Here is a 21,631-nt window from a genome sequence, read left to right as displayed (position 1 = left end):
TTCATACTTCAGCCAAAAAATATTTTGCAGTAGATTTGATGTGGAAAATAAATGAGAACCTACTTATCTTCTCTTAAATCAGATATTAAAGAGATTTACAGAAATGTAAAATAACCTCTCCCCAGTAAAATTTTGGCTTTGGACAATTTATTATTTTACAAAATTATGGTGTTTATGTTAAAATGTAATTGGTTTGTTACTCCTATTTTTAATTAATTAATCAATTATTTTACTATTATTAATAAAGTTATTAACTTTAATAAATATTTCTAAAATTTGTCAATTTTAGTTTCTAATATAATAAGCATTGATATATATATCCCACAATGTCAGGTATCAGTGTATTTTCTCTTTGGGGCCCTCAACAACTTTTGAGAGTAAAGGAGTCTTAAGACCTAAAAGTATAGAACTAGTGCACTAAATAAGCCTGCTAGCTTTTGACATTACAAATATCTTCTCCCAGGCTGTCACCTTTCTATTACCCTTACCCAACCATGTACTTGGCTGAATAGAAACCTTTAATTTCTTTGGGGAGCCAATTCCATTTTTCCTTCACATTTATGCTTTTCTGGTCTTCTTAAAAGAACAGCTTCTTCAACTCTGAGGTCACAAAAATTATGTTTCTACATTTTCTTCTGTTAGATGAATAGTGTTACTTTTCACATTCGGTCTTCAGTACATTCCAATCCAACTTCATTTCTCTCTATATAGAGAATCAGTTCTCTCAACACCATTTACTAAATAATCTATCCTTTCTCCACTGGCTTGTAGTGCTGCCTCGAGTGTCAATATATATGTGGGACTCTTCCTGGATCCCCTTTCCAATTTGCACGGATATTTTTCTATCTATGTGCTAGCACCACATTATTTTTAATTAAAATGGTCTTGTAATGTCTTAATACATGGCAGATTTCCCCCATTTTGTTACATCTTTTTCAAGATTCATGTAGCTATCTATTAATGAAAGTTTATTTTTCAATGTATAATTTAAAATAAAAAAGTATAGATTTTTAGAATAAATTTATCATGGCAAATAGTTTTTTTCTGGATTTTGATGAAAACTGCACAGAATTTACAAACAAAATTGAGGGAATAAATTTATTAAATTGTCTCATCCATTAAAATTTATACTGGTCTTCTATAATGTCCTTTAGTTCAAAAATATTCTCCATAAGTCATATTAATTATTTTTGAGGTTAATTTCTAGATATTTTATAATTACTGTGGTATTATAAATAACATCTTATTTTTTTTACTCTAATTGTATTTGTATTTTGAATAGGTAAGACATCTACAAATTAGAAGCTTTGAAAGACACAAGAGTATAGTAAAAATTCTTCTTCCTAATTCTCTCTTCCAGATATCTGTTTACCTCCTTTTGAAACCATTGTTAACCAGTTTCTTATTTTTGCTTTCAGACATTATAATTATGTACAAGAAAATATGTATATTTATTATTCGCCCTTTACAGTAAAGAGGAGTATGCAGTGCACGCTGTCCTGTTACTAAAGTCTTTGTACTCTTTTCACATAAGTTCCAGATAATTGTAGATCATCTTCTTTGATACCACACCAAAACTTGAAAGCAGTAATTTCTTAAATCGTATGCTAAGATCTCCTCTCTTTCTCTACTCTCTCCCTGTCCCCTCCCGGCTCCTTCATTCCTGTCCTTTTGTTTTACAACTGAATTGTATTCATTTTCTGGACTTCTCCATAATGAAATGGCTTAGACCCCTATTGATAGACATTTTAAAATGCTTGAAATTGTGTTATATTATACACAGTGCTGCAGGGAACAACTTTGTACCTACATCATTTTGCCTATGTGTGATTATACTTGTAGGCTACATTCCTAGAATGAAATTGCCGAGTTTAAGAAAATGTGCATTTGTCATTTTGTTTCAAGTCACTAAATTGCCCTTCATAAAAGACTGTGTCATTTATACTCCCACCACGAATGTACATGCTTGCCTATTTCTTTACACTTTTGCTAATACCATATAATAATTTTTTTTTTTTTTTTTTTTTTGCTTTTTGCTCATGTAAAAGGTGAATTATAGTACCTTGGGGTAGATTTAATTCAATTTACATGAAGAAGATTGAGTATCTTTTCATATGTTTAATATCCATATATATTTCCTTAGATGTCAACTAATGAAATCCGTTACCCATTTTTTTTGTCTTAGGTTGTCTGTGCTTTACCTATTAATTGGTAAGATCTAATATTTTTGATTAATCCTGTGCTCTGATAAAAATATGAATCCCAGTTTGTCATTTGTATTTTGACTTTATTTTGCTTTTTAAAGAAAATTTTAGTTTAATATAATAACATTTGTAAAACCAGTACCATGATTAGAAAGTCATTTTTATCTCTGAGAGTATTCTTAATTCTACATTTCCTCTGTCCTTTGTGGTTTCTTTCTTTCCTTCTTTCTTTCTTTTTTTTCATTTGAGTGTTTAATTTACCTGGAATTTATTCTGGGATAAAATGACAGATACTGATCTCAATTTATTTATTTAAGTTGTCTACCAAATTGTCCCAATCCAGTTATTGAATATTCCATCTTTTCTCCACTAATTTGAATATCACTTATTTCATATACAAAATTTCCTTACCTACTGGGGTCTATTTATTGATTTTTCTCTTCTGTTTTATTGATCAGTCTGCCTTTACATGTGCCAGTATCAGACTATTTTGATTATTTATATTACATTTTCCTTTGATAATTGCTGATATAGATTAATTATATATTTTTTTAATTAATTAATTTATTTATTCATTTTTGGCTGAGTTGGGTCTTTGTTGCTGGGCGCCGGCTTTCTCTAGGTCCGGCGAGTGGGGTCTACTCTTCATTGCGGTGCTTGGGCTTCTCATTGTGGTGGCTTCTCTTGTTGTGGAGCACACGGTCTAGGCGTGCGGGCTTCGGTAGTTGAGGCTCACAGGCTCTAGAGCGCAGGCTTAGTAGTTATGGCGCACAGGCTTAGTCGCTCCACGGCATGTGGGATCTTCCCGGACCAGGGCTCGAACCCGTGTCCCCTGAATTGATAGGCGGATTCTTAACCACTGTGCCACCAGGGAAGCCTGATTAATTATATGTTGATCTTATATTAAGCAAACTTGCAGAACTTTTTTAATTAGTTTTTATTATTTGTTACTTCTCTTGAATTTTCAAAGTAAATTGTTATATCATCTGCCAATATGGGCAATATCTTTATCCCATCGCCTTTTAGAAAGGGTTTCATAACCTGTCTTTCTGCTCACTAATTTATTCTTCAACTATGACTCTTTGCTTGAAGTCACCCCATTGGGAACTTGTTCAGCTTCATTTTAAACTTTATTTAACTTTATATTTTTTATTCTCAGTATTTCCAATTGGTTTTTATTATTTTATTATTTAGATGCTTGTTTCTGTCTTATGTTTCAAAAACTCCTTTATCTTGTTAGGGATTTTTAAAAATTTTTTTGAAATCTTAACCTGCCACCTGTCAGGAACTCATTAATTTCCCCTTCTCCCCCATGTTGAATCTAATGGTTAGATTCACACACACACACACACACACACACACACACACACACTTAAACATAATAGCCCTAAATATCTTATTAGTACATAGCTTTGGAAGTTGATTTCAAAGTTTTTTTCATATGGTTATTATGATTATTAGCTCATATAAGGGCAGGACACAGAAAAGGAATGCCCCTTTTCATTTAAAGAACAACAAAAACTAAAAATCAACCCAAAGAGCAACCACAGAGCTTTCTGGGTGGCAGGTGTTATTAAATTTCTACATGCATTATATCATGTAATTTTCACATGTAAGAATTCTATTAAAATCCATTTTACTAGGGAGGAAATTAAATTTCAGAAAGCTTAGACAAGTTGTTCAAGATATATTGGTGGGAAGTGGCAAAAGCCAGGGCCGAAACTGTCAGTATTTTTCTGCCTTCTGCCTGGTCTTTGCCTGGGTTCTACGCATTCTAGATCCAGATTACGTATCTTAATATTTACATTAATGCAGGGAAAACAGTTCACTCAAAACACCTTAGAAAGTACTTTTGTTTTTTTAAGGACATGCAGTATACCTACTACCCAGTGGAACAGTAATTTCTCTGAAACCAGATAAATAAATGAAAATATTTTATTGCATATCCAAACATCTATCAAGGCCACAGGGAGTAATTTTGGAATTTCTGATATAACCCCCTTTAGTAGACCTTTAGTTTATTTACACCTTCATACAGGCAGAATAAACAGAAGTCAGATCACCTTTTAGCCGATGTTATTTTACAAAAAGATCACAAAATAATGTTGGAGTGGGATGAAAGGGGATTACTTGCAGCAAATTTTGTGGTAGAGATGTTTTTAAAATCATGTGATAACCTTCTCCCAAGGTTTAGTTTATTTCTCACAGTAATATAGATTCCTGGTATTAAATTTGTGTATGACTATGACAGTGAAATCTTAGCTCTTTTATATATGAATTCCTTATTATTCCAAGTTTAATAATGCTAGATACAGGAGAACTCAAAAGCCTAAAACCTAGTAATTGCTAATAATCCCTGAACCAGTATTCTATGAATCACTTTTTGGTTGTTATTTTTTATTTGATGAAAACAGTACTGATATTTAATTACAAATACCTACTAAAAGTAGATACCACCCAAGTTGGGTGCTGTTTACTCTCTGGAATTCCAGCTCCTTGAGATATATATTCAGAGCTTGCAAATATTAGAGCAAACAGAAATCCTTTAAAACACCATTTCTGATATGACTTAAAGAGAAACATGTACTCAGATTTTCATTTTTTGATTGTTACACAATTTAAGCTTCAGAAAATTAGTCTACAGCTCATCAGCTAAAACTCTAGCAGAGATAATTTGGCCATCTATAAGGGGTGTAAACAAGATAATTGAAACAAGATAAAAGATAATGAAAAAGGAATGTTCAGCAGTATCAAGTGTGGAATTTGGCTTCCAAAATGGGAGGAAACGTGATTCATAGTGTCCACTGTTTATGTTATATATATTAGAAAGATTTAGACTATGAAGAGTCTCCATGTGGAAAAAAAAAAATGCTATACATATGCTAGTGGAAGAATATGGCTCTTTCATAGCAATGTGCTCATTTACCTAACATACAGATAAAGTCTCTTTTGGAGATAACCTTTACCAAATCTCACAGTTAAAATTACAAAATCATCTTTAGAGAACGAATTGAGATAAAAGAGTAATAAGTAAAATTTACCTTCATGGGGAGTATTCTTTTATTTGTACCTCCAAACAAGAATGGGACATAAAATGTATTCATGTCAGTGATTTTGATGTGTAAGTATTAAAATGAGAAAAGCAAAATCAGATATATGAGTCAACTCACTTCGCACTGTTGAAGAAAAAAGGAACCACAGGCCCAGAATTTAAAAACAAAAATGTTGTTTATAGGTTTGCTTTACAAGAGTGAAACGTGGGCATGCTCGCCAGTCAGAGGCTGGGGACCATCCACCCTGGTTCTTTAACTCATCCAAATTCCAGATGAGTAAGACAGAGACTCGTTTTACGAGCACTAGTTGGGGAAGAACCATCAGAGAGGGAAGATGAGACTTAGGGAAACTCAGAATAGGGAGGAAGGTGGACCGTGCCATGTTAGCAAACTTTCAGAAGCTTGAAAGGGCACTGGCTACAGGCAAGATTCAGTATTGCCCTTAACACATTAACACATTAACACATTTAAAATCTATAAATCCAGGGAAATAAAATATTGTAGGTCTTTTAATGAGTCACCGTGTTTCTCTGGGGTGGGAACTCTTTAATGATTGCTTTCATAACTCCAATTTTTGACTTTTTAAATGTATGACATGTTTTTAATCATATAAAAACAATGATTCTAGAGGCGCTGGTTTCTTCATGCACATCCTCCACCATTTCAAATGTTAACTCTTACAGTCCCGTCAGAGAGTGGAAAATCCTTATCACTTACATGAATCTGAAGATTTTCTGGTTTTCTCAGGAAATGGTCTCTGAATTATTAACAATATTATAGTATAACAGATTTAAATTATTCTGATTTGTAATTGGTGGAGAGGAGAGCTTTATGGCGATTTGTCAAGAACATTGAAACAGTGCTTTTCTAGTGAGCTTAAGATTTTATAGACATCATAAAGGCATTTTAAAGTGAATAGAACAATTTTTAATATTTGCCCATATATGAAGAAAGTATTTTTCTTTTTTTTTTATTTTTTTGTAATTTATTTTTTAATTTTTATTTTTGTTAATTTTTTTTCACACACACACACTGTATTTTATTTTTACAAGAGATAAATAGACTGACACCAAGCATTGTACATGGATGACCACAACAAAAGCAACAATGATGGCAATTACCAAACATGAAACACACTCAAACTATGTCATAATATTGACATTCAGTCCAGTAATCCTCCACTGTAACAGTTCCTTTACTTTGCAGTGAAAATTGATTTGTATGTTCTTTGCCTCTGAGTCCTTGTGGGATTTTTTTTTTTTTAATTCAGACAGAAAGTCACAAAAATTATACTCATCCTCATCAGTTCACTCAATCCCATGTAATTAATTTTTTTTTTCATCTTGATCTTTTGTTAGCACTTTTATGAGTTCATCAGTTTTTCATTAGAGTTCTGAAAATGCTTATTCATTCAGTTCAGCAGTACAGTCAGTTACCAGAAACCTGTACTTGTCAGAGTCTTTTCCATGAATTTCTTGAAGATGAAACCCTTTTATAGGAACATATTTGCAAAAGCATCAGAGTACACCCAGAACTGTCTGTAAATGACAAAAGACTTAAAAATGACCACAGTTAAAGATTTGATGAAAGTTCATAATAATGCAGTTGACAAGAAAATTAGTTATTTCTGAGATATACATTTTAAAGTAATAACTAGGATTATTACTTATAACATTATACCAGAACATATAAGATTTTTAGAAATTTCATGTAATGTCTGAAACATTTATATTAACATATTTCCATACAAATAACCCAATGAAAGTTTAGTATTAGTTGTTTTGTTTGTTTGTTTTATACTGCAGGTTCTTATTAGGCATCAATTTTATACACATCAGTGTATACATGTCAATCCCAATCGCCCAATTCAGCACACCACCATCCCCAGCCCACCGCAGTTTTCCCCCCCTTGGTGTCCATATGTCCGTTCTCTACATCTGTGTCTCAACTTCTGCCCTGCAAACCGGCTCATCTGTACCATTTTTCTAGGTTCCACATACATGCGTTAATATACGATATTTGTTTTTCTCTTTCTGACTTACTTCACTCTGTATGACAGTCTCTACATCCATCCACATCTCAACAAATGACTCAATTTCGTTCCTTTTTATGGCTGAGTAATATTCCATTGTATATATGTACCACACCTTCTTTATCCATTCGTCCATTGATGGGCATTTAGGTTGCTTCCATGACCTGGCTATTGTAAATAGTGCTGCAATGAACATTCGGGTGCATGTGTCTTTTTGAATTATGGTTTTCTCTGGGTAAATGCCCAGTAGTGGGATTGCTGGGTCATATGGTAATTCTATTTTTAGTTTTTTAAGGAACCTCCATATTGTTCTCCATAGTGGCTGTATCAATTTACATTCCCACCAACGGTGCAAGAGGGTTCCCTTTTCTCCACACCCTCTCCAGCATTTGTTGTTTGTAGATTTTCTGATGATGCCCATTCTAACTGGTGTGAGGTGATACCTCATTGTAGTTTTGATTTGCATTTCTCTAATAATTAGTGATGTTGAGCATCTTTTCATGTGCTTCGTGGCCGTCTGTATGTCTTCTTTGGAGAAATGTCTATTTAGGTCTTCTGCCCATTTTTGGATTGGGGTGTTTGTTTCTTTAATATTGAGCTGAATGAGCTGTTTATATATTTTGGAGATTAGAAAGTATTTTTCTTACATGGTAGCATTTAATGAATGATTATGTTGTGTCAAAAGGAGATTTCTATTTAAGTATGAGAAAAATGTTGAAAAATTTATTAGGTGACAGTTATGCTGCAGCAAACTATTGTAGGGTGATTTGGAATGGGGAGAAAATATCAGTTAGAACATCTCCATATAATGAAATGAGAAGTATTTGGTGAAAAACCCTCCATGGCCAGTGTGTACTTACACAACCCATAGCAGAGACTACAGTATAAAGATTGAGAAACTGAAGATACTTTTGTACTTGTTTTTTTGCCATCATTGTTGTCTTTACCTTTTCTTATTCTAATACTCAAAGATCTCAAAGAGGTTTGCATGTTTTATTTTAATGGAAATTTCTTGAAGGCTAAAGCAGTTGAGACACATTAACAATTATACTGACATTAGTTTCATAGTAATGTCATTGAGGTTATTTTGAGAAGATAACATTCTCATTTTTCACTTTGCTAACTCATACTTACATATCATAATCAACCAAATGCTTTCAGTACTTATATTTCGGGGACACATGGCCCTTTTCAAATCTTGTTCCTACATATTGCTTTACTTTAAAAAAGTATACCATCAGAGAAAGACATTTTGAAGCTAAGTTTGATATATGCTTGTTTTGTATTATTTAAAATCTTTACTAATAAATAAAAATGTTCCATTTTCAAATTTGATATCATCAGCACCGTTATCCTGGAAGCAATGAAATTATAGTTGATTATGCCTTGTCTCCTCAGATAAATTTACAAAGAAAAATGAGAGTTACTGGTGTGATTACTCAAGGAGCCAAGAGGATTGGAAGCCCAGAGTATACAAAATCCTACAAAATTGCCTATAGTAATGATGGAAAGACTTGGGCAATGTACACAGTGAAAGGCACCAATGAGGATATGGTAAGACTTACATGACATTAGTAATTTGAAAGTAAACTCCCATAAGTGATCATGGATTACCAAATGATTGCTGAATATTCAGCAGAAGTCTTATGCTGTTGAAAATAAATTTATGGTTCTTTTAATTGGACCAGTGGTGTGGAGAGGGTATGGTGTTATCCCAAATTATCAATGTACAGTAGCTACCTTTGAAATCTTTCTCAGATTTTAATTGGTGGTCCTATAAACACTTTATCACAAGGTTAACATAGTCCTGTGTATGAAATTAAGTTTTATTTTAACAACAGTCAGCTTTCAATTTCATTTTATTGCTTTGACAGATTAGCACTCTCCTTAATCAAATAAATACAGATCAAAACTATTATTTTTAAAGAAAAAATATAATTTTTAAAGAAAAACACCAAGTTATAGAAAACATAAATATCTTTATATACTTCATATTGGAAGAAAATTTTGTTATTTAGCAGAATAAAATATTTTAGAAGAAATGGATATAATATTCTATGTCTCCTTTGCCTTTTCATATGATATTTCTAATTTTTTAATTAATTTTACCCCCAATTTTTAATTTAAAAAAATCAGCACTGCAGCTCATTCCATTTAAAACTGAGTCATTAGACTAGACTCTCCTACATTTTATGAACGATTTTTTAAGTTACCTTCTTAAATGCATTTAAATAGGTTTTCTGATTATGTAGAGGGTAAAATGAGAATGAGATTTAAAGGAATTAAAAATAACACATTTTAGCACTTAATTTTTAGAGAAAATTAGCTTTTCACTGGAGATATATATGAAGAATTAGGAGTCTCTTATCTGGGACAGACTGATAAGGAAGTAATCTTGAGGAATCAGACCCTAAAATGTCATAAATCTGATCACAGTAGTAGAGAAACTGAGTGATCAGGAAGCAATAGTGAAGACTGGTTCCTAAAACCAAAATGAAACAAAAAAACTATAATCACTAAGTAGCAAAATGAGCAGACAGACCCCTGTCCCAGATTAAGTTGAAAGATTAAGGTAGTCTAAAGGACTGGCCTTAAATTGACATGACCATCATAGTAAGGTATAGATTAAGCCATAGGTCACAGTGGTTTACAGCTTTAATGAGGATTCTGTCTATAGACTTGTTGTTTTTTTTTTTTTTTAGGGAAAAAAGCATTATATTTTATTTATATCAGTAGAAGGAAAATAAAATACTAAGGTTGCAGAAAGGTATTAAATATTGAATTTACAGAAAATTATATTTATATTCACTTCTCATGGCAAGGTGCTTTCTAAATGCTCCAGACCCCTAGATTATTTAATCCAATCTTTGAGAGATTACGTTGTGTAGGATATAGGGTCAATATATGAAAATAGGTTTTTAAAAAAAGCTGTTGCAATTACTAATTTTAAACTCTATGTTATCTCTTTACATAGGTGTTCCGTGGAAATGTTGATAACAACACACCCTATGCTAACTCTTTCACGCCCCCCATAAAAGCTCAGTATGTGAGACTCTATCCCCAAGTTTGTCGAAGACACTGCACTTTGAGAATGGAGCTTCTTGGATGTGAACTGTCAGGTGAGTCTCATATTATGTATTTCTGTACTCTCTTTAAAGGAAAAAAAAGTACATTTGTATGTAGTGTGTTACTAACTTGCAAATTTTCAACACTCATAGATGTTCATTTCTGGTACAGAATGTCTAGGGCTTGGTTCAATGAGAAAGAGAGAGAGAGAGAGGATAAACAAGTTCTATAACATGCTACAGAATAGAATTAATGTAGAAGGGGCAATGTATTTCTTTGAGCGGTCAAAGAAAGTACAACACATTTTCATTGGAAACTTTTGTCAAATTTAAATGTGCCTTCTTTTTTTTTTTTTTTTTTTTTAAATATTTATTTATTGATTGATTGATTGCTATGTTAGGTCTTCGTTTCTCTGCTAGGGCTTTCTCTAGTTGCGGCAAGCGGGGGCCACTCTTCATCGCGGTGCGCGGGCCTCTCACTATCGCGGCCTCTCTCGTTGCGGAGCACAGGCTCCAGACGCGCAGGCTCAGTAGTTGTGGCTCACGGGCCCAGCCGCTCCGCGGCATGTGGGATCTTCCCAGACCAGGGCGCGAACCCGTGTCCCCTGCATTAGCAGGCAGACTCCCAACCACTGCACCACCAGGGAAGCCAAATGTGCCTTCTTGATTTTATTTATTTATTTATTTATTTTTTTTTTCAAATTTTAATGACTATTATAGACTTTTTTATTCCTTCCCATTTTGACAGTATATCCTAATCCAGACATTTTGTGGCTTAACCATTTCTTTCTTTTTTTTTTTTTTTTTTTTTTTGGCTGCCTTGGGTCTTCATTGCTGTGCGCGGGCTTTCTCTAGTTGTGGCGAGTGGGGGCTACTCTTCCTTGCGGAGCATGGGCTTCTCATTGCGGTGGCTTCTCTTGTTGCGGAGCACGGGCTCTAGGCGCACGGGCTCTGTAGTTGCGGCACACAGGCCCTAGAGCGCGTGGGCTTCGGTAGTTGTGGCGCACGGGCTTAGTTGCTCCGCAGCATGTGGGATCTTCCTGGACCAGGGCTCGAACCCGTGTCCCCTGCATTGGCAGGTGGATTCTTAACCACTGCACCACCAGGGAAGTCCTACAATGGATTTTTAAAATTGAGATATCGTTGACAAAGTTGTATACAATTGATTTTAGAACTTTTTTTTGTTTGTTTGTTTGTTTGTTTGTTTGTTTTTAATTCTTGTATTTGCTCTGTCCTCTATATCCTTTACTTTTCTTGTTTTTTTTTTTTTCCACACACACACACTGTATTTTATTTTTACAAGAGATAAATAGACTGACACCAAGCATTGTACATGGATGACCACAACAAAAGCAACAATGATTGCAATTACCAAACATGAAACACACTCATACTATGTCATAATATTGACATTCAGTCCAGTAATCCTCCACTGTAACAGCTCCTTTACTTTGCAGTGAAAATTGATTTGTATATTCTTTGCCTCTGAGTCCTTGTGGGATTTTTTTTTTAATTCAGACAGAAAGTCACAAAAATTATACTCATCCTCATCAGTTCACTCAGTCCCATGTAATTAATTTTTTTTTCATCTTGATCTTTTGTTAGCACTTTTATGAGTTCATCAGTTTTTCATTAGAGTTCTGACAATGCTTATTCATTCAGTTCAGCAGTACAGTCAGTTACCAGAAACCTGTACTTGTCAGAGTCTTTTCCATGAATTTCTTGAAGATGAAACCCTTTTATAGGAACATACTTGCAAAATCATCAGAGTACACCCAGAACTGTCTGTAAATGACAGAAGACTTAAAAATGACCATGGTTAAAGATTTGATGAAAGTTCATAATAATGCAGTTGACAAGAAAATTAGTTATTTCTGAGATATACATTTTAAAGTAATAACTAGGATTATTACTTATAACATTATACCAGAACATATAAGATTTTTAGAAGTTTCCTGTAATGTCTGAAACATTTATATTAACATATTTCCATACATATTTCCATACAAATATAAGATTTTTAGAAATTTCATGTAATGTCTGAAACATTTATATTAACATATTTCCATACATATTTCCATACAAATACAAATATAACATTTTTAGAAATTTCATGTAATGTCTGAAACATTTATATTAACATATTTCCATACAAATAACCCAATGAAAGTTTAGTATTAGTTGTTTTGTTTGTTTTTTTATACTGCAGGTTCTTATTAGGCATCAGTTTTATACACATCAGTGTATACATGTCAATCCCAATCGCCCAATTCAGCACACCACCATCCCCACCTCACCGCAGTTTTCCCCCCTTGGTGTCCATATGTCCATTCTCTACATCTGTGTCTCAACTTCTGCCCTGCAAACTGGCTCATCTGTACCATTTTTCTAGGTTCCACATACATGCATTAATATACGATATTTGTTTTTCTCTTTCTGACTTACTTCACTCTGTATGACAGTCTCTAGATCCATCCACGTCTCAACAAATGACTCAATTTCGTTCCTTTTTATGGCTGAGTAATATTCCATTGTATATATGTACCACAACTTCTTTATCCATTCGTCTGTTGATGGGCATTTAGGTTGCTTCCATGACCTGGCTATTGTAAATAGTGCTGCAATGAACATTCGGGTGCACGTGTCTTTTTGAATTACGGTTTTCTCTGGGTATATGCCCAGTAGTGGGATTGCTGGGTCATATGGTAATTCTATTTTTAGTTTTTTAAGGAACCTCCATATTGTTCTCCATAGTGGCTGTATCAATTTACATTCCCACCAACAGTGCCAGAGGGTTCCCTTTTCTCCACACCCTCTCCAGCATTTGTTGTTTGTAGATTTTCTGATGATGCCCATTCTAACAGGAGTGAGGTGATACCTCATTGTAGTTTTGATTTGCATTTCTCTAATAATTAGTGATGTTGAGCATCTTTTCATGTGCTTCGTGGCCGTCTGTATGTCTTCTTTGGAGAAATGTCTATTTAGGTCTTCTGCCCATTTTTGGATTGGGGTGTTTGTTTCTTTGATATTGAGCTGAATGAGCTGTTTATATATTTTGGAGATTAATCCTTTGTCAGTTGATTCATTTGCAAATATTTTCTCCCATTCTGAGGGTTGTCTTTTTGTCTTGTTTATGGTTTCCTTTGCTGTGCAAAAGCTTTGTAGTTTCATTAGGTCCCACTTGTTTATTTTTGTTTTTATTTCCATTACTCTAGGAGGTGGATCAAAAAAGATCTTGCTGTGATTTATGTCAAAGAGTGTTCTTCCTATGTTTTCCTCTAAGAGTTTTATAGTGTCCAGTCTTATATTTAGGTCTCTAATCCATTTTGAGTTTATTTTTGTGTATGGTGTTAGGGAGTATTCTAATTTCATTCTTTTACATGTAGCTGTCCAGTTTTCCCAGCACCACTTATTGAAGAGACTGTCTTTTCTCCATTGTATATCTTTGCCTCCTTTGTCATAGATTAGTTGACCATAGGTGTGTGGGTTAATCTCTGGGCTTTCTATCTTGTTCCATTGATCTATGTTTCTGTTTTTGTGCCAGTACCATATTGTCTTGATTACTGTAGCTTTGTAGTATAGTCTGAAGTCAGGGAGTCTGATTCCTCCAGCTCCATTTTTTTGCCTCAAGACTGCTTTGGCTATTCGGGGTCTTTTGTGTCTCCATACAAATTTTAAGATGATTTGTTCTAGCTCCGTAAAAAATGCCATTGGTAATTTGATAGGGATTGCATTGAATCTGTAGATTGCTTTGGGTAGTATACTCATTTTCACAATGTTGATTCTTCCAATCCAAGAACATGGTATATCTCTCCATCTATTTGTATCATCTTTAATTTCTTTCATCAGTGTCTTATAGTTTTCTGCATACAGGTCTTTTGTCTCCCTAGGTAGGTTTATTCCTAGGTATTTTATTTTTTTTGTTGCAATGGTAAATGGGAGTGTTTCCATAATTTCTCTTTCAGATTTTTCATCATTAGTGTATAGGAATGCAAGAGATTTCTGTGCATTAATTTTGTAACCTGCAACTTTACCATATTCATTAATTAGCTCTAGCAGTTTTCTGGTGGCAGTTTTAGGATTCTCTATGTATAGTATCATGTCATCCGCAAACAGTGACAGTTTTACTTCTTCTTTTCCAATTTGTATTCCTTTTATTTCTTTTTCTTCTCTGATTGCCGTGGCTAGGACTTCCAGAACTATGTTGAATAATAGTGGTGAGAGTGGACATCCTTGTCTCGTTCCTGATCTTAGAGGAAATGCTTTCAGTTTTTCACCATTGAGAATGATGTTTGCTGTGGGTTTGTCATATATGGCCTTTATTATGTTGAGGTAGGTTCCCTCTATGCCCACTTTCTGGAGAGTTTTTATCATAAATGGGTGTTGAATTTTGTCAAAAGCTTTTTCTGCATCTATTGAGATGATCATATGGTTTTTATTCTTCAATTTGTTAATATGGTGTATCACATTGATTGATTTGCGTATATTGAAGAATCCTTGCATCCTGGGATAAATCCCACTTGATCGTGGTGTATGATCCTTTTAATGTGTTGTTGGATTCTGTTTGCTAGTATTTTGTTGAGGATTTTTGCATCTATATTCATCAGTGATATTGGTCTGTAATTTTCTTTTTTTGTAGTGTCTTTGTCTGGTTTTGGTATCAGGGTGATGGTGGCCTCATAGAATGAGTTTGGGAGTGTTCCTTCTTCTGCAATTTTTTGGAAGAGTTTGAGAAGGATGGGTGTTAGCTCTTCTCTAAATGTTTGATAGAATTCACCTGTGAAGCCATCTGGTCCTGGACTTTTGTTTGTTGGAAGATTTTTAATCACAGTTTCAATTTCATTACTTGTGATTGGTCTGTTGATATTTTCTGTTTCTTCCTTATTCAGTCTTGGAAGGTTATACCTTTCTAAGAATTTGTCCATTTCTTCCAGGTTGTCCATTTTATTGGCATAAAGTTGCTTGTAGTAGTCTCTTAGGATGTTTTGTATTTCTGCGGTGTCTGTTGTAACTTCTCCTTTTTCGTTTCTGATTTTATTGATTTGAGTCCTCTCCCTCTTTTTCTTGATGAGTCTGGCTAATGGCTTATCAATTTTGTTTATCTTCTCAAAGAACCAACTTTTAGTTTTATTGATCTTTGCTATTGTTTTCTTTGTTTCTATTTCATTTATTTCTGCTCTGATCTTTATGATTTCTTTCCTTCTGCTAACTTTGGGTTTTGTTTGTTCTTCTTTCTCTAGTTTCTTTAGGTGTAAGGTTAGATTGTTTACTTGAGATTTTTCTTGTTTCTTTAGGTAGGCTTGTATAGCTATAAACTTCCCTCTTAGAACCGCTTTTGCTGCATCCCATAGGTTTTGGGTCGTCGTGTTTTCATTGTCATTTGTCTCTAGGTATTTTTTTATTTCCTGTTTGATTTCTTCAGTGATCTCTTGGTTATTTAGTAACGTATTGTTTAGCCTCCATGTGTTTGTCTTTTTTACGTTTTTTTCCCTGTAATTCATTTCTAATCTCATAGCGTTGTGGTCAGAAAAGATGCTTGATATGATTTCAATTTTCTTAAATTTACTGAGGCTTGATTTGTGACCCAAGATGTGATCTATCCTGGAGAATGTTCCGTGCGCACTTGAGAAGAACGTGTAATCTGCCATTTTTGGATGGAATGTCCTATATATATCAATTAAATCTATCTGGTCTATTGTGTCATTTAAAGCTTGTGTTTCCTTATTTATTTTCATTTTGGATGATCTGTCCATTGGTGTAAGTGAGGTGTTAAAGTCCCCCACTATTATTGTGTTACTGTCGATTTCCTCTTTTATAGCTGTTAGCAGTTGCCTTATGTATTGAGGCTCCTATGTTGGGTGCATATATATTTATAATTGTTATATCTTCTTCTTGGATTGATCCCTGGATCATTATGTAGTGTCCTTCCTTGTCTCTTGTAACATTCTTTATTTTAAAGTCTATTTTATCTGATATGAGTATAGCTACTCCAGCTTTCTTTTGATTTCCATTTGCATGGAATATCTTTTTCCATCCCCTCACTTTCAGTCTGTATGTGTCCCTAGGTCTGAAGTGGGTCTCTTGTAGACAGCATATATATGGGTCTTGTTTTTGTATCCATTCAGCCAGTCTATGTCTTTTGGTTGGGGCATTTAATCCATTCACATTTAAGGTAATTATCGATATGTATGTTCCTATGACCATTTTCTTAATTGTTTTGGGTTTGTTTTTGTAGGTCCTTTTCTTCTCTTGTGTTTCCCACTTAGAGAAGTTCCTTTAGCATTTGTTGTAGAGCTGGTTTGGTGGTGCTGAATTCTCTTAGCTTTTGCTTGTCTGTAAAGCTTTTGATTTCTCCATCGAATCTGAATGAGATCCTTGCCGGGTAGAGTAATCTTGGTTGTAGGTTCTTCCCTTTCATCACTTTAAGTATATCATGCCACTCCCTTCTGGCTTGCAGAGTTTCTGCTGAGAAATCAGCTGTTAACCTTATGGGAGTTCCCTTGTATGTTATTTGTCGTTTTTCCCTTGCTGCTTTCAGTAATTTTTCTTTGTCTTTAATTTTTGCCACTTTGATTACTATGTGTCTCGGTGTGTTTCTCCTTGGGTTTATTCTGTATGGGACTCTCTGCGCTTCCTGGACTTGGGTGGCTATTTCCTTTCCCATGTTAGGGAAGTTTTCGACTATAATCTCTTCAAATATTTTCTCTGGTCCTTTCTCTCTCTCTTCTCCTTCTGGGACCCCTATAATGCGAATGTTGTTGCGTTTAATGTTGTCCCAGAGGTCTCTTAGGCTGTCTTCATTTCTTTTCATTCTTTTTTCTTTAGTCTGTTCTGCAGCAGTGAATTCCACCATTCTGTCTTCCAGGTCACTTATCCGTTCTTCTGCCTCAGTTATTCTGCTATTGATTCCTTCTAGTGTAGTTTTCATTTCAGTTATTGTATTGGTCATCTCTGTTTGTTTGTTCTTTAATTCTTCTAGGTCTTTGTTAATCATTTCTTGCATCTTCTCCATCTTTGCCTCCATTCTTATTCCGAGGTCCTGGATCATCTTCACTATCATTATTCTGAATTCTTTTTCTGGAAGGTTGCCTATCTCCACTTCATTTAGTTGTTTTTCTGGGGTTTTTTCTTGTTCCTTCATCTGGTACATAGCCCTCTGCCTTTTCATCTTCTCTGTCTTTCTGTAACTGTGGTTTTTGGACCACAGGCTGCAGGATTGTAGTTTTTCTTGCTTCTGTTGTCTGCCCTCTGGTGGTTGAGGCTATCTAAGAGGCTTGATGGGAGGCTCTGGTGGTGGGTAGAGCTGACTGTTGCTGTGGCGGTCAGAGCTCAGTAAAACCTTAATCCCCTTGACTGTTGATGGGTGGGGCTGGGTTCCCTCCCTGTTGCTGTGGCGGTCAGAGCTCAGTAAAACCTTAATCCACTTGACTGTTGATGGGTGGGGCTGGGTTCCCTCCCTGTTGGTTGTTTTGCCTGAGGCAACCCAACACTGGAGCCTACCCGTGCTCTTTGGTGGGGTTAATGGCCGACTCTGGGAGGGCTCACGCCAAGGAGAACTTCCCAGGACCTCTGCTGCCAGTGTCCTTATCCCCACGGTGAAACAGAGCCACCACTTGCCTCGGCAGGAGACCCCCCAACACCAGCAGGTACGTCTGGTTCAGTCTCCCCCAGGGTCACTGCTCCTTCCCCTGGGTCCCGATGCACACATTACTTTGTGTGTGCCCTCCAAGAGTGGGGTCTCTGTTTCCCCCAGTCCTGTCACAGTCCTGCAATCAATTCCCACTAGACTTCAAAGTCTGATTCTCTAGGAATTCCTCCTCCCGTTGCCGGACCCCCAGGTTGGGAAGCCTGACGTGGGGCTCAGAACCTTCACTCCAGTGGGTGGACTTCTGTGGTATAAGTGTTCGCCAGTCTGTGAGTCACCCACCCAGCAGTTATGGGATTTGATTTTACTCTGATTGCGCCCCTCCTACCGTCTCACTGTGGCTTCTCCTCTGTCCTTGGACATGGGGTATCCTCCTTGGTGAAGTCCAGGGTCTTCCTGTCAATGATTGTCCAGCAGCCAGTTGTGATTCTGGAGCTCTCGCAAGAGGGAGTGAGTGCACGTCCTTCTACTCCGCCATCTTGGTTAATCTCTCGCCTTCTTGATTTTAATAGTAACTATGATTTATGTTTTATGACAAAATTTCAGTAAAAACTGGAATCTGCCTGACCTCATAAATTGCAGTTACATTTAGGCTATACGGCATAGAAAAGTAAGCTTTATCTTTGTACATCTACCATAAGAATTTAGTTTTGTCTTTTTTTTTTTTTTTTTTTAGGTTTTAGGAAACATGTAAATTTATCATTGCTTCCAAGGAGACAATACTTTAAAACCAAGATTGCTACTATAAATTCATTCTTAGATCATTCTTATCTAACAACCTGCTTATTGTACAAACAGTGGTTTTCGAACACAAAGATAATCGATCAAGGGACTCAGATTTAAATAATCCTTGTCTTCCAGGAGCATCAGGACTAGATATAAGGATGAAGACTTTATGAGTGGATCTCACAGTCGTTCACTTTCAATCTAGCTAGATTCTGAACTAAACAGAAAACCTTGTCTAGGCATTTCACTGTGCTATATTTTTGGTGGTTATTCTTATATTTCTATCATCAACATTTACAAACTATCTTTGCCACTGTGGCCTGAGATTTTGTTCAAACCACTGTGTTTTTAAGAAAACTAGAAATTCATGTGTGCCCCACTTTTTAGTGTAACCTCCAAGTATGAGAGACTTTCGTTATACTTACAGAAGTGCCGTTTAGTTAAAAATAGGACACATCCCTGCAAAGAGACAACTGAGAGCTTTTTATTCATTTCAAAATGTTGCATATAGGTTAAAACGCGCACACTTTATCTATTTCCCTTCTTGGGTTTATTTGTGACGTTAAGAAAGGGAATGATTTTCAAGGAAATAGAAGTTACTATTAAAAAACAACCAAACTTCAAATGAACCCATTACGTTCAAAGGAGTTAGAGACATTTGGGCAGATGAGTGAATCTATTGATATTTTAAGAATCACATTTTCATATTATATATGGGTGTCTTTTATGAAGCAGTCAACATACAGTTTTAGTACCATTAATTATCGTAATGGGGATGTTTTCCTTATTTTGGTAATTTGAACTGGCTTATTGACTACCAGTAAATCTCAGCAGAATTATTGCCGCACGGTGTTTATATTGCATGTCACTATATCACCACAGGCCAGTGTCATCCGTAAGTCATTCATCATAAAGCAATCAAGAGGAAGCCACAGTATGATGAAGTTTGCTGTTAAGTCCCATGCTTTTCAGGTGCTACAACATCACCTTCCCCAATTTTTCAGTCTTTTGATTCATGAGGGCCAGTCTCTCAGACATGTCACAGTTACACCCCTAAGATATGAATATATTTTACTTTCAAGTTTGACAAGAGGTTACACCTGACCCTTTATGGATTTTTATGTTTTCAAAAAGAAGCCATATCTCATCTCCCAACCCCACAAAATGATTTTGAAATTGTATGCAGAGAATAATATCTCTTAATGAATGCTTATGAAAAAATAAATAAATAAAAATTTAAAAAACAGTGGGACTTCCTTGGCAGTCCAGTGGTTAAGACTCTGCGCTTCTGATGCAGGGGGCACGGGTTTGATCCCTGGTCGGGGAACTAAGATCCCACACGCCCTGTGGTGTGGCCAAATAAATAAATAAAAATTTAAAGCTAGGGCACCTCACTTTAGAAATAATCAATTTTGTTGTTAATACCTCATTTTGTTCAGGTGCTCTCCATGTTGGTAAAAGAGTTAATTTATACATATAAAATCATATGGATGAGGAGGCAAATTGACAGAGAGGTTAGCTATAACACTTGGAAATAAACATTAGCAGAATGTACCAAACTATTTCCCACAATCCAGTGCAACACTGTAAAGCCCAAGGCTGCCTTATTGTATTCAATAAACTGTTATAAGAGCTCTCAGCCTGCCTAGAAGATAGCAGTTAATCTTTTTCCAGATACTTACAAAGAAAATTCCCTTAAATTCTCCGAAAGAGATATGATTTAAGATGTTTAGTATGAAATGGATCATGACCATAATTAGTAGAATAGTCATTCATTCATTTTTTGAACAAATTATTCAGCACTTCCTCTGGGCTGAGTACTAGACAGCAGAGTAAGTAATGAAATGAATTCTATAACTAAGCAGAAATGGTCAAAGTAAAGGTATCCCTTTTCTATCCAATACTTCAAAAACTGTGTTACATCGCAAAAAGGAGAAAAGCAACTTTGTGTCTCTTTCCTTTGTGTCTCTTCTGCAAGCCAAGCAGTTGTACAGAGATTCCAGTGGCAAGGTGGGGGGTTGGTGGTGATAACAGAAGAAAAAGTCAGAAATCCATAATACAGACAATGCACGTTACCTTAGAACTGCTTGAAGATAAAGAGCATGCTATTAAGACTTTAGGACTTTCTAAAATCTTTGAGATTTTTGTCATGAAATTTTTCTTTTTCAAAATTCGTATTTAGGATTTATAACTACTTATAACATGGAACTTGGGGTATATAGGTCTCCTATGCCTGCAACTCAACAAAACTTGAGCTAAGACATCCAGTTGGCTAGCCCTCTATGTCAGTCTCTGTCATGTTTGCATAGGATAGGAATTTCCTAGAAGGTGGAGGTGAAGGCAAATGTGGAGGAGCCTCAAGAAGGAAGACTTGATCTAGATCGACTAGGACAGAAAGCCAGTAATTGCAATTAAGAATTATATTTATCAGTGAAAAGTTCTAAACCACCTCTCTTAGAGCCTGGACTGAAAATGGTCTAGTTTCAGAAATTGCAGCCAATCATAGGATATTCTTTTAATACTCACTGGTATGCTGATTTGGGGACTTAATATTGTCATCTGTTGGAATAAGCTTTATGGAGATAATAAAAATAGCTAACGTTTACTGAATGCTAGCTATATGCCAGCACTGTTTCTAAATATTTTATCAACTAATTTCTTAGAAGACTTTTTTTAAGATAATTTTGATTATTATGACCATTTTATAGATGAGAAGACTGAGGCACAAAGCGGTTAAATAATGAGTACAAGGCCACACAGCTAGTGTGTAGGGCATTAGCAGAGCATGAAGAGATGACATTGATCACAGAAGTCTCCTATTTTATCTTGGCTTTCTTGATGATCAAACTTACCTGTGTGTTCCTTGGCCAAAAGGTAAAATTTTACATATGGAAGACTCAGCCGCT

The 21,631-nt window shown here is 35.3% G+C and overlaps 1 protein-coding gene across 2 annotated transcripts in view; it reads left to right on the top strand.

Annotated features, from left to right (window-relative positions):
* The window catches only part of EDIL3 (EGF like repeats and discoidin domains 3), a 437,611-nt gene that overhangs the window by 303,037 nt on the left and 112,943 nt on the right, over positions 1 to 21,631 (top strand). For both annotated transcript variants that reach the window (XM_007193039.2, XM_007193038.2), the window contains 2 exons: positions 8,688 to 8,843; positions 10,264 to 10,408. In XM_007193039.2, the coding sequence (XP_007193101.1) occupies positions 8,688 to 8,843; positions 10,264 to 10,408 (301 nt within the window). The remainder of the gene's footprint in view (positions 1 to 8,687; positions 8,844 to 10,263; positions 10,409 to 21,631) is intronic.

The sequence above is a fragment of the Balaenoptera acutorostrata genome, chromosome 2, assembly GCF_949987535.1.
Source record: "Balaenoptera acutorostrata chromosome 2, mBalAcu1.1, whole genome shotgun sequence".
Taxonomy (NCBI): Eukaryota; Metazoa; Chordata; class Mammalia; order Artiodactyla; family Balaenopteridae; genus Balaenoptera; species Balaenoptera acutorostrata.
Note: the sequence above shows the minus strand (reverse complement) of the source record. Positions and strands in the feature narration are given on the sequence as shown.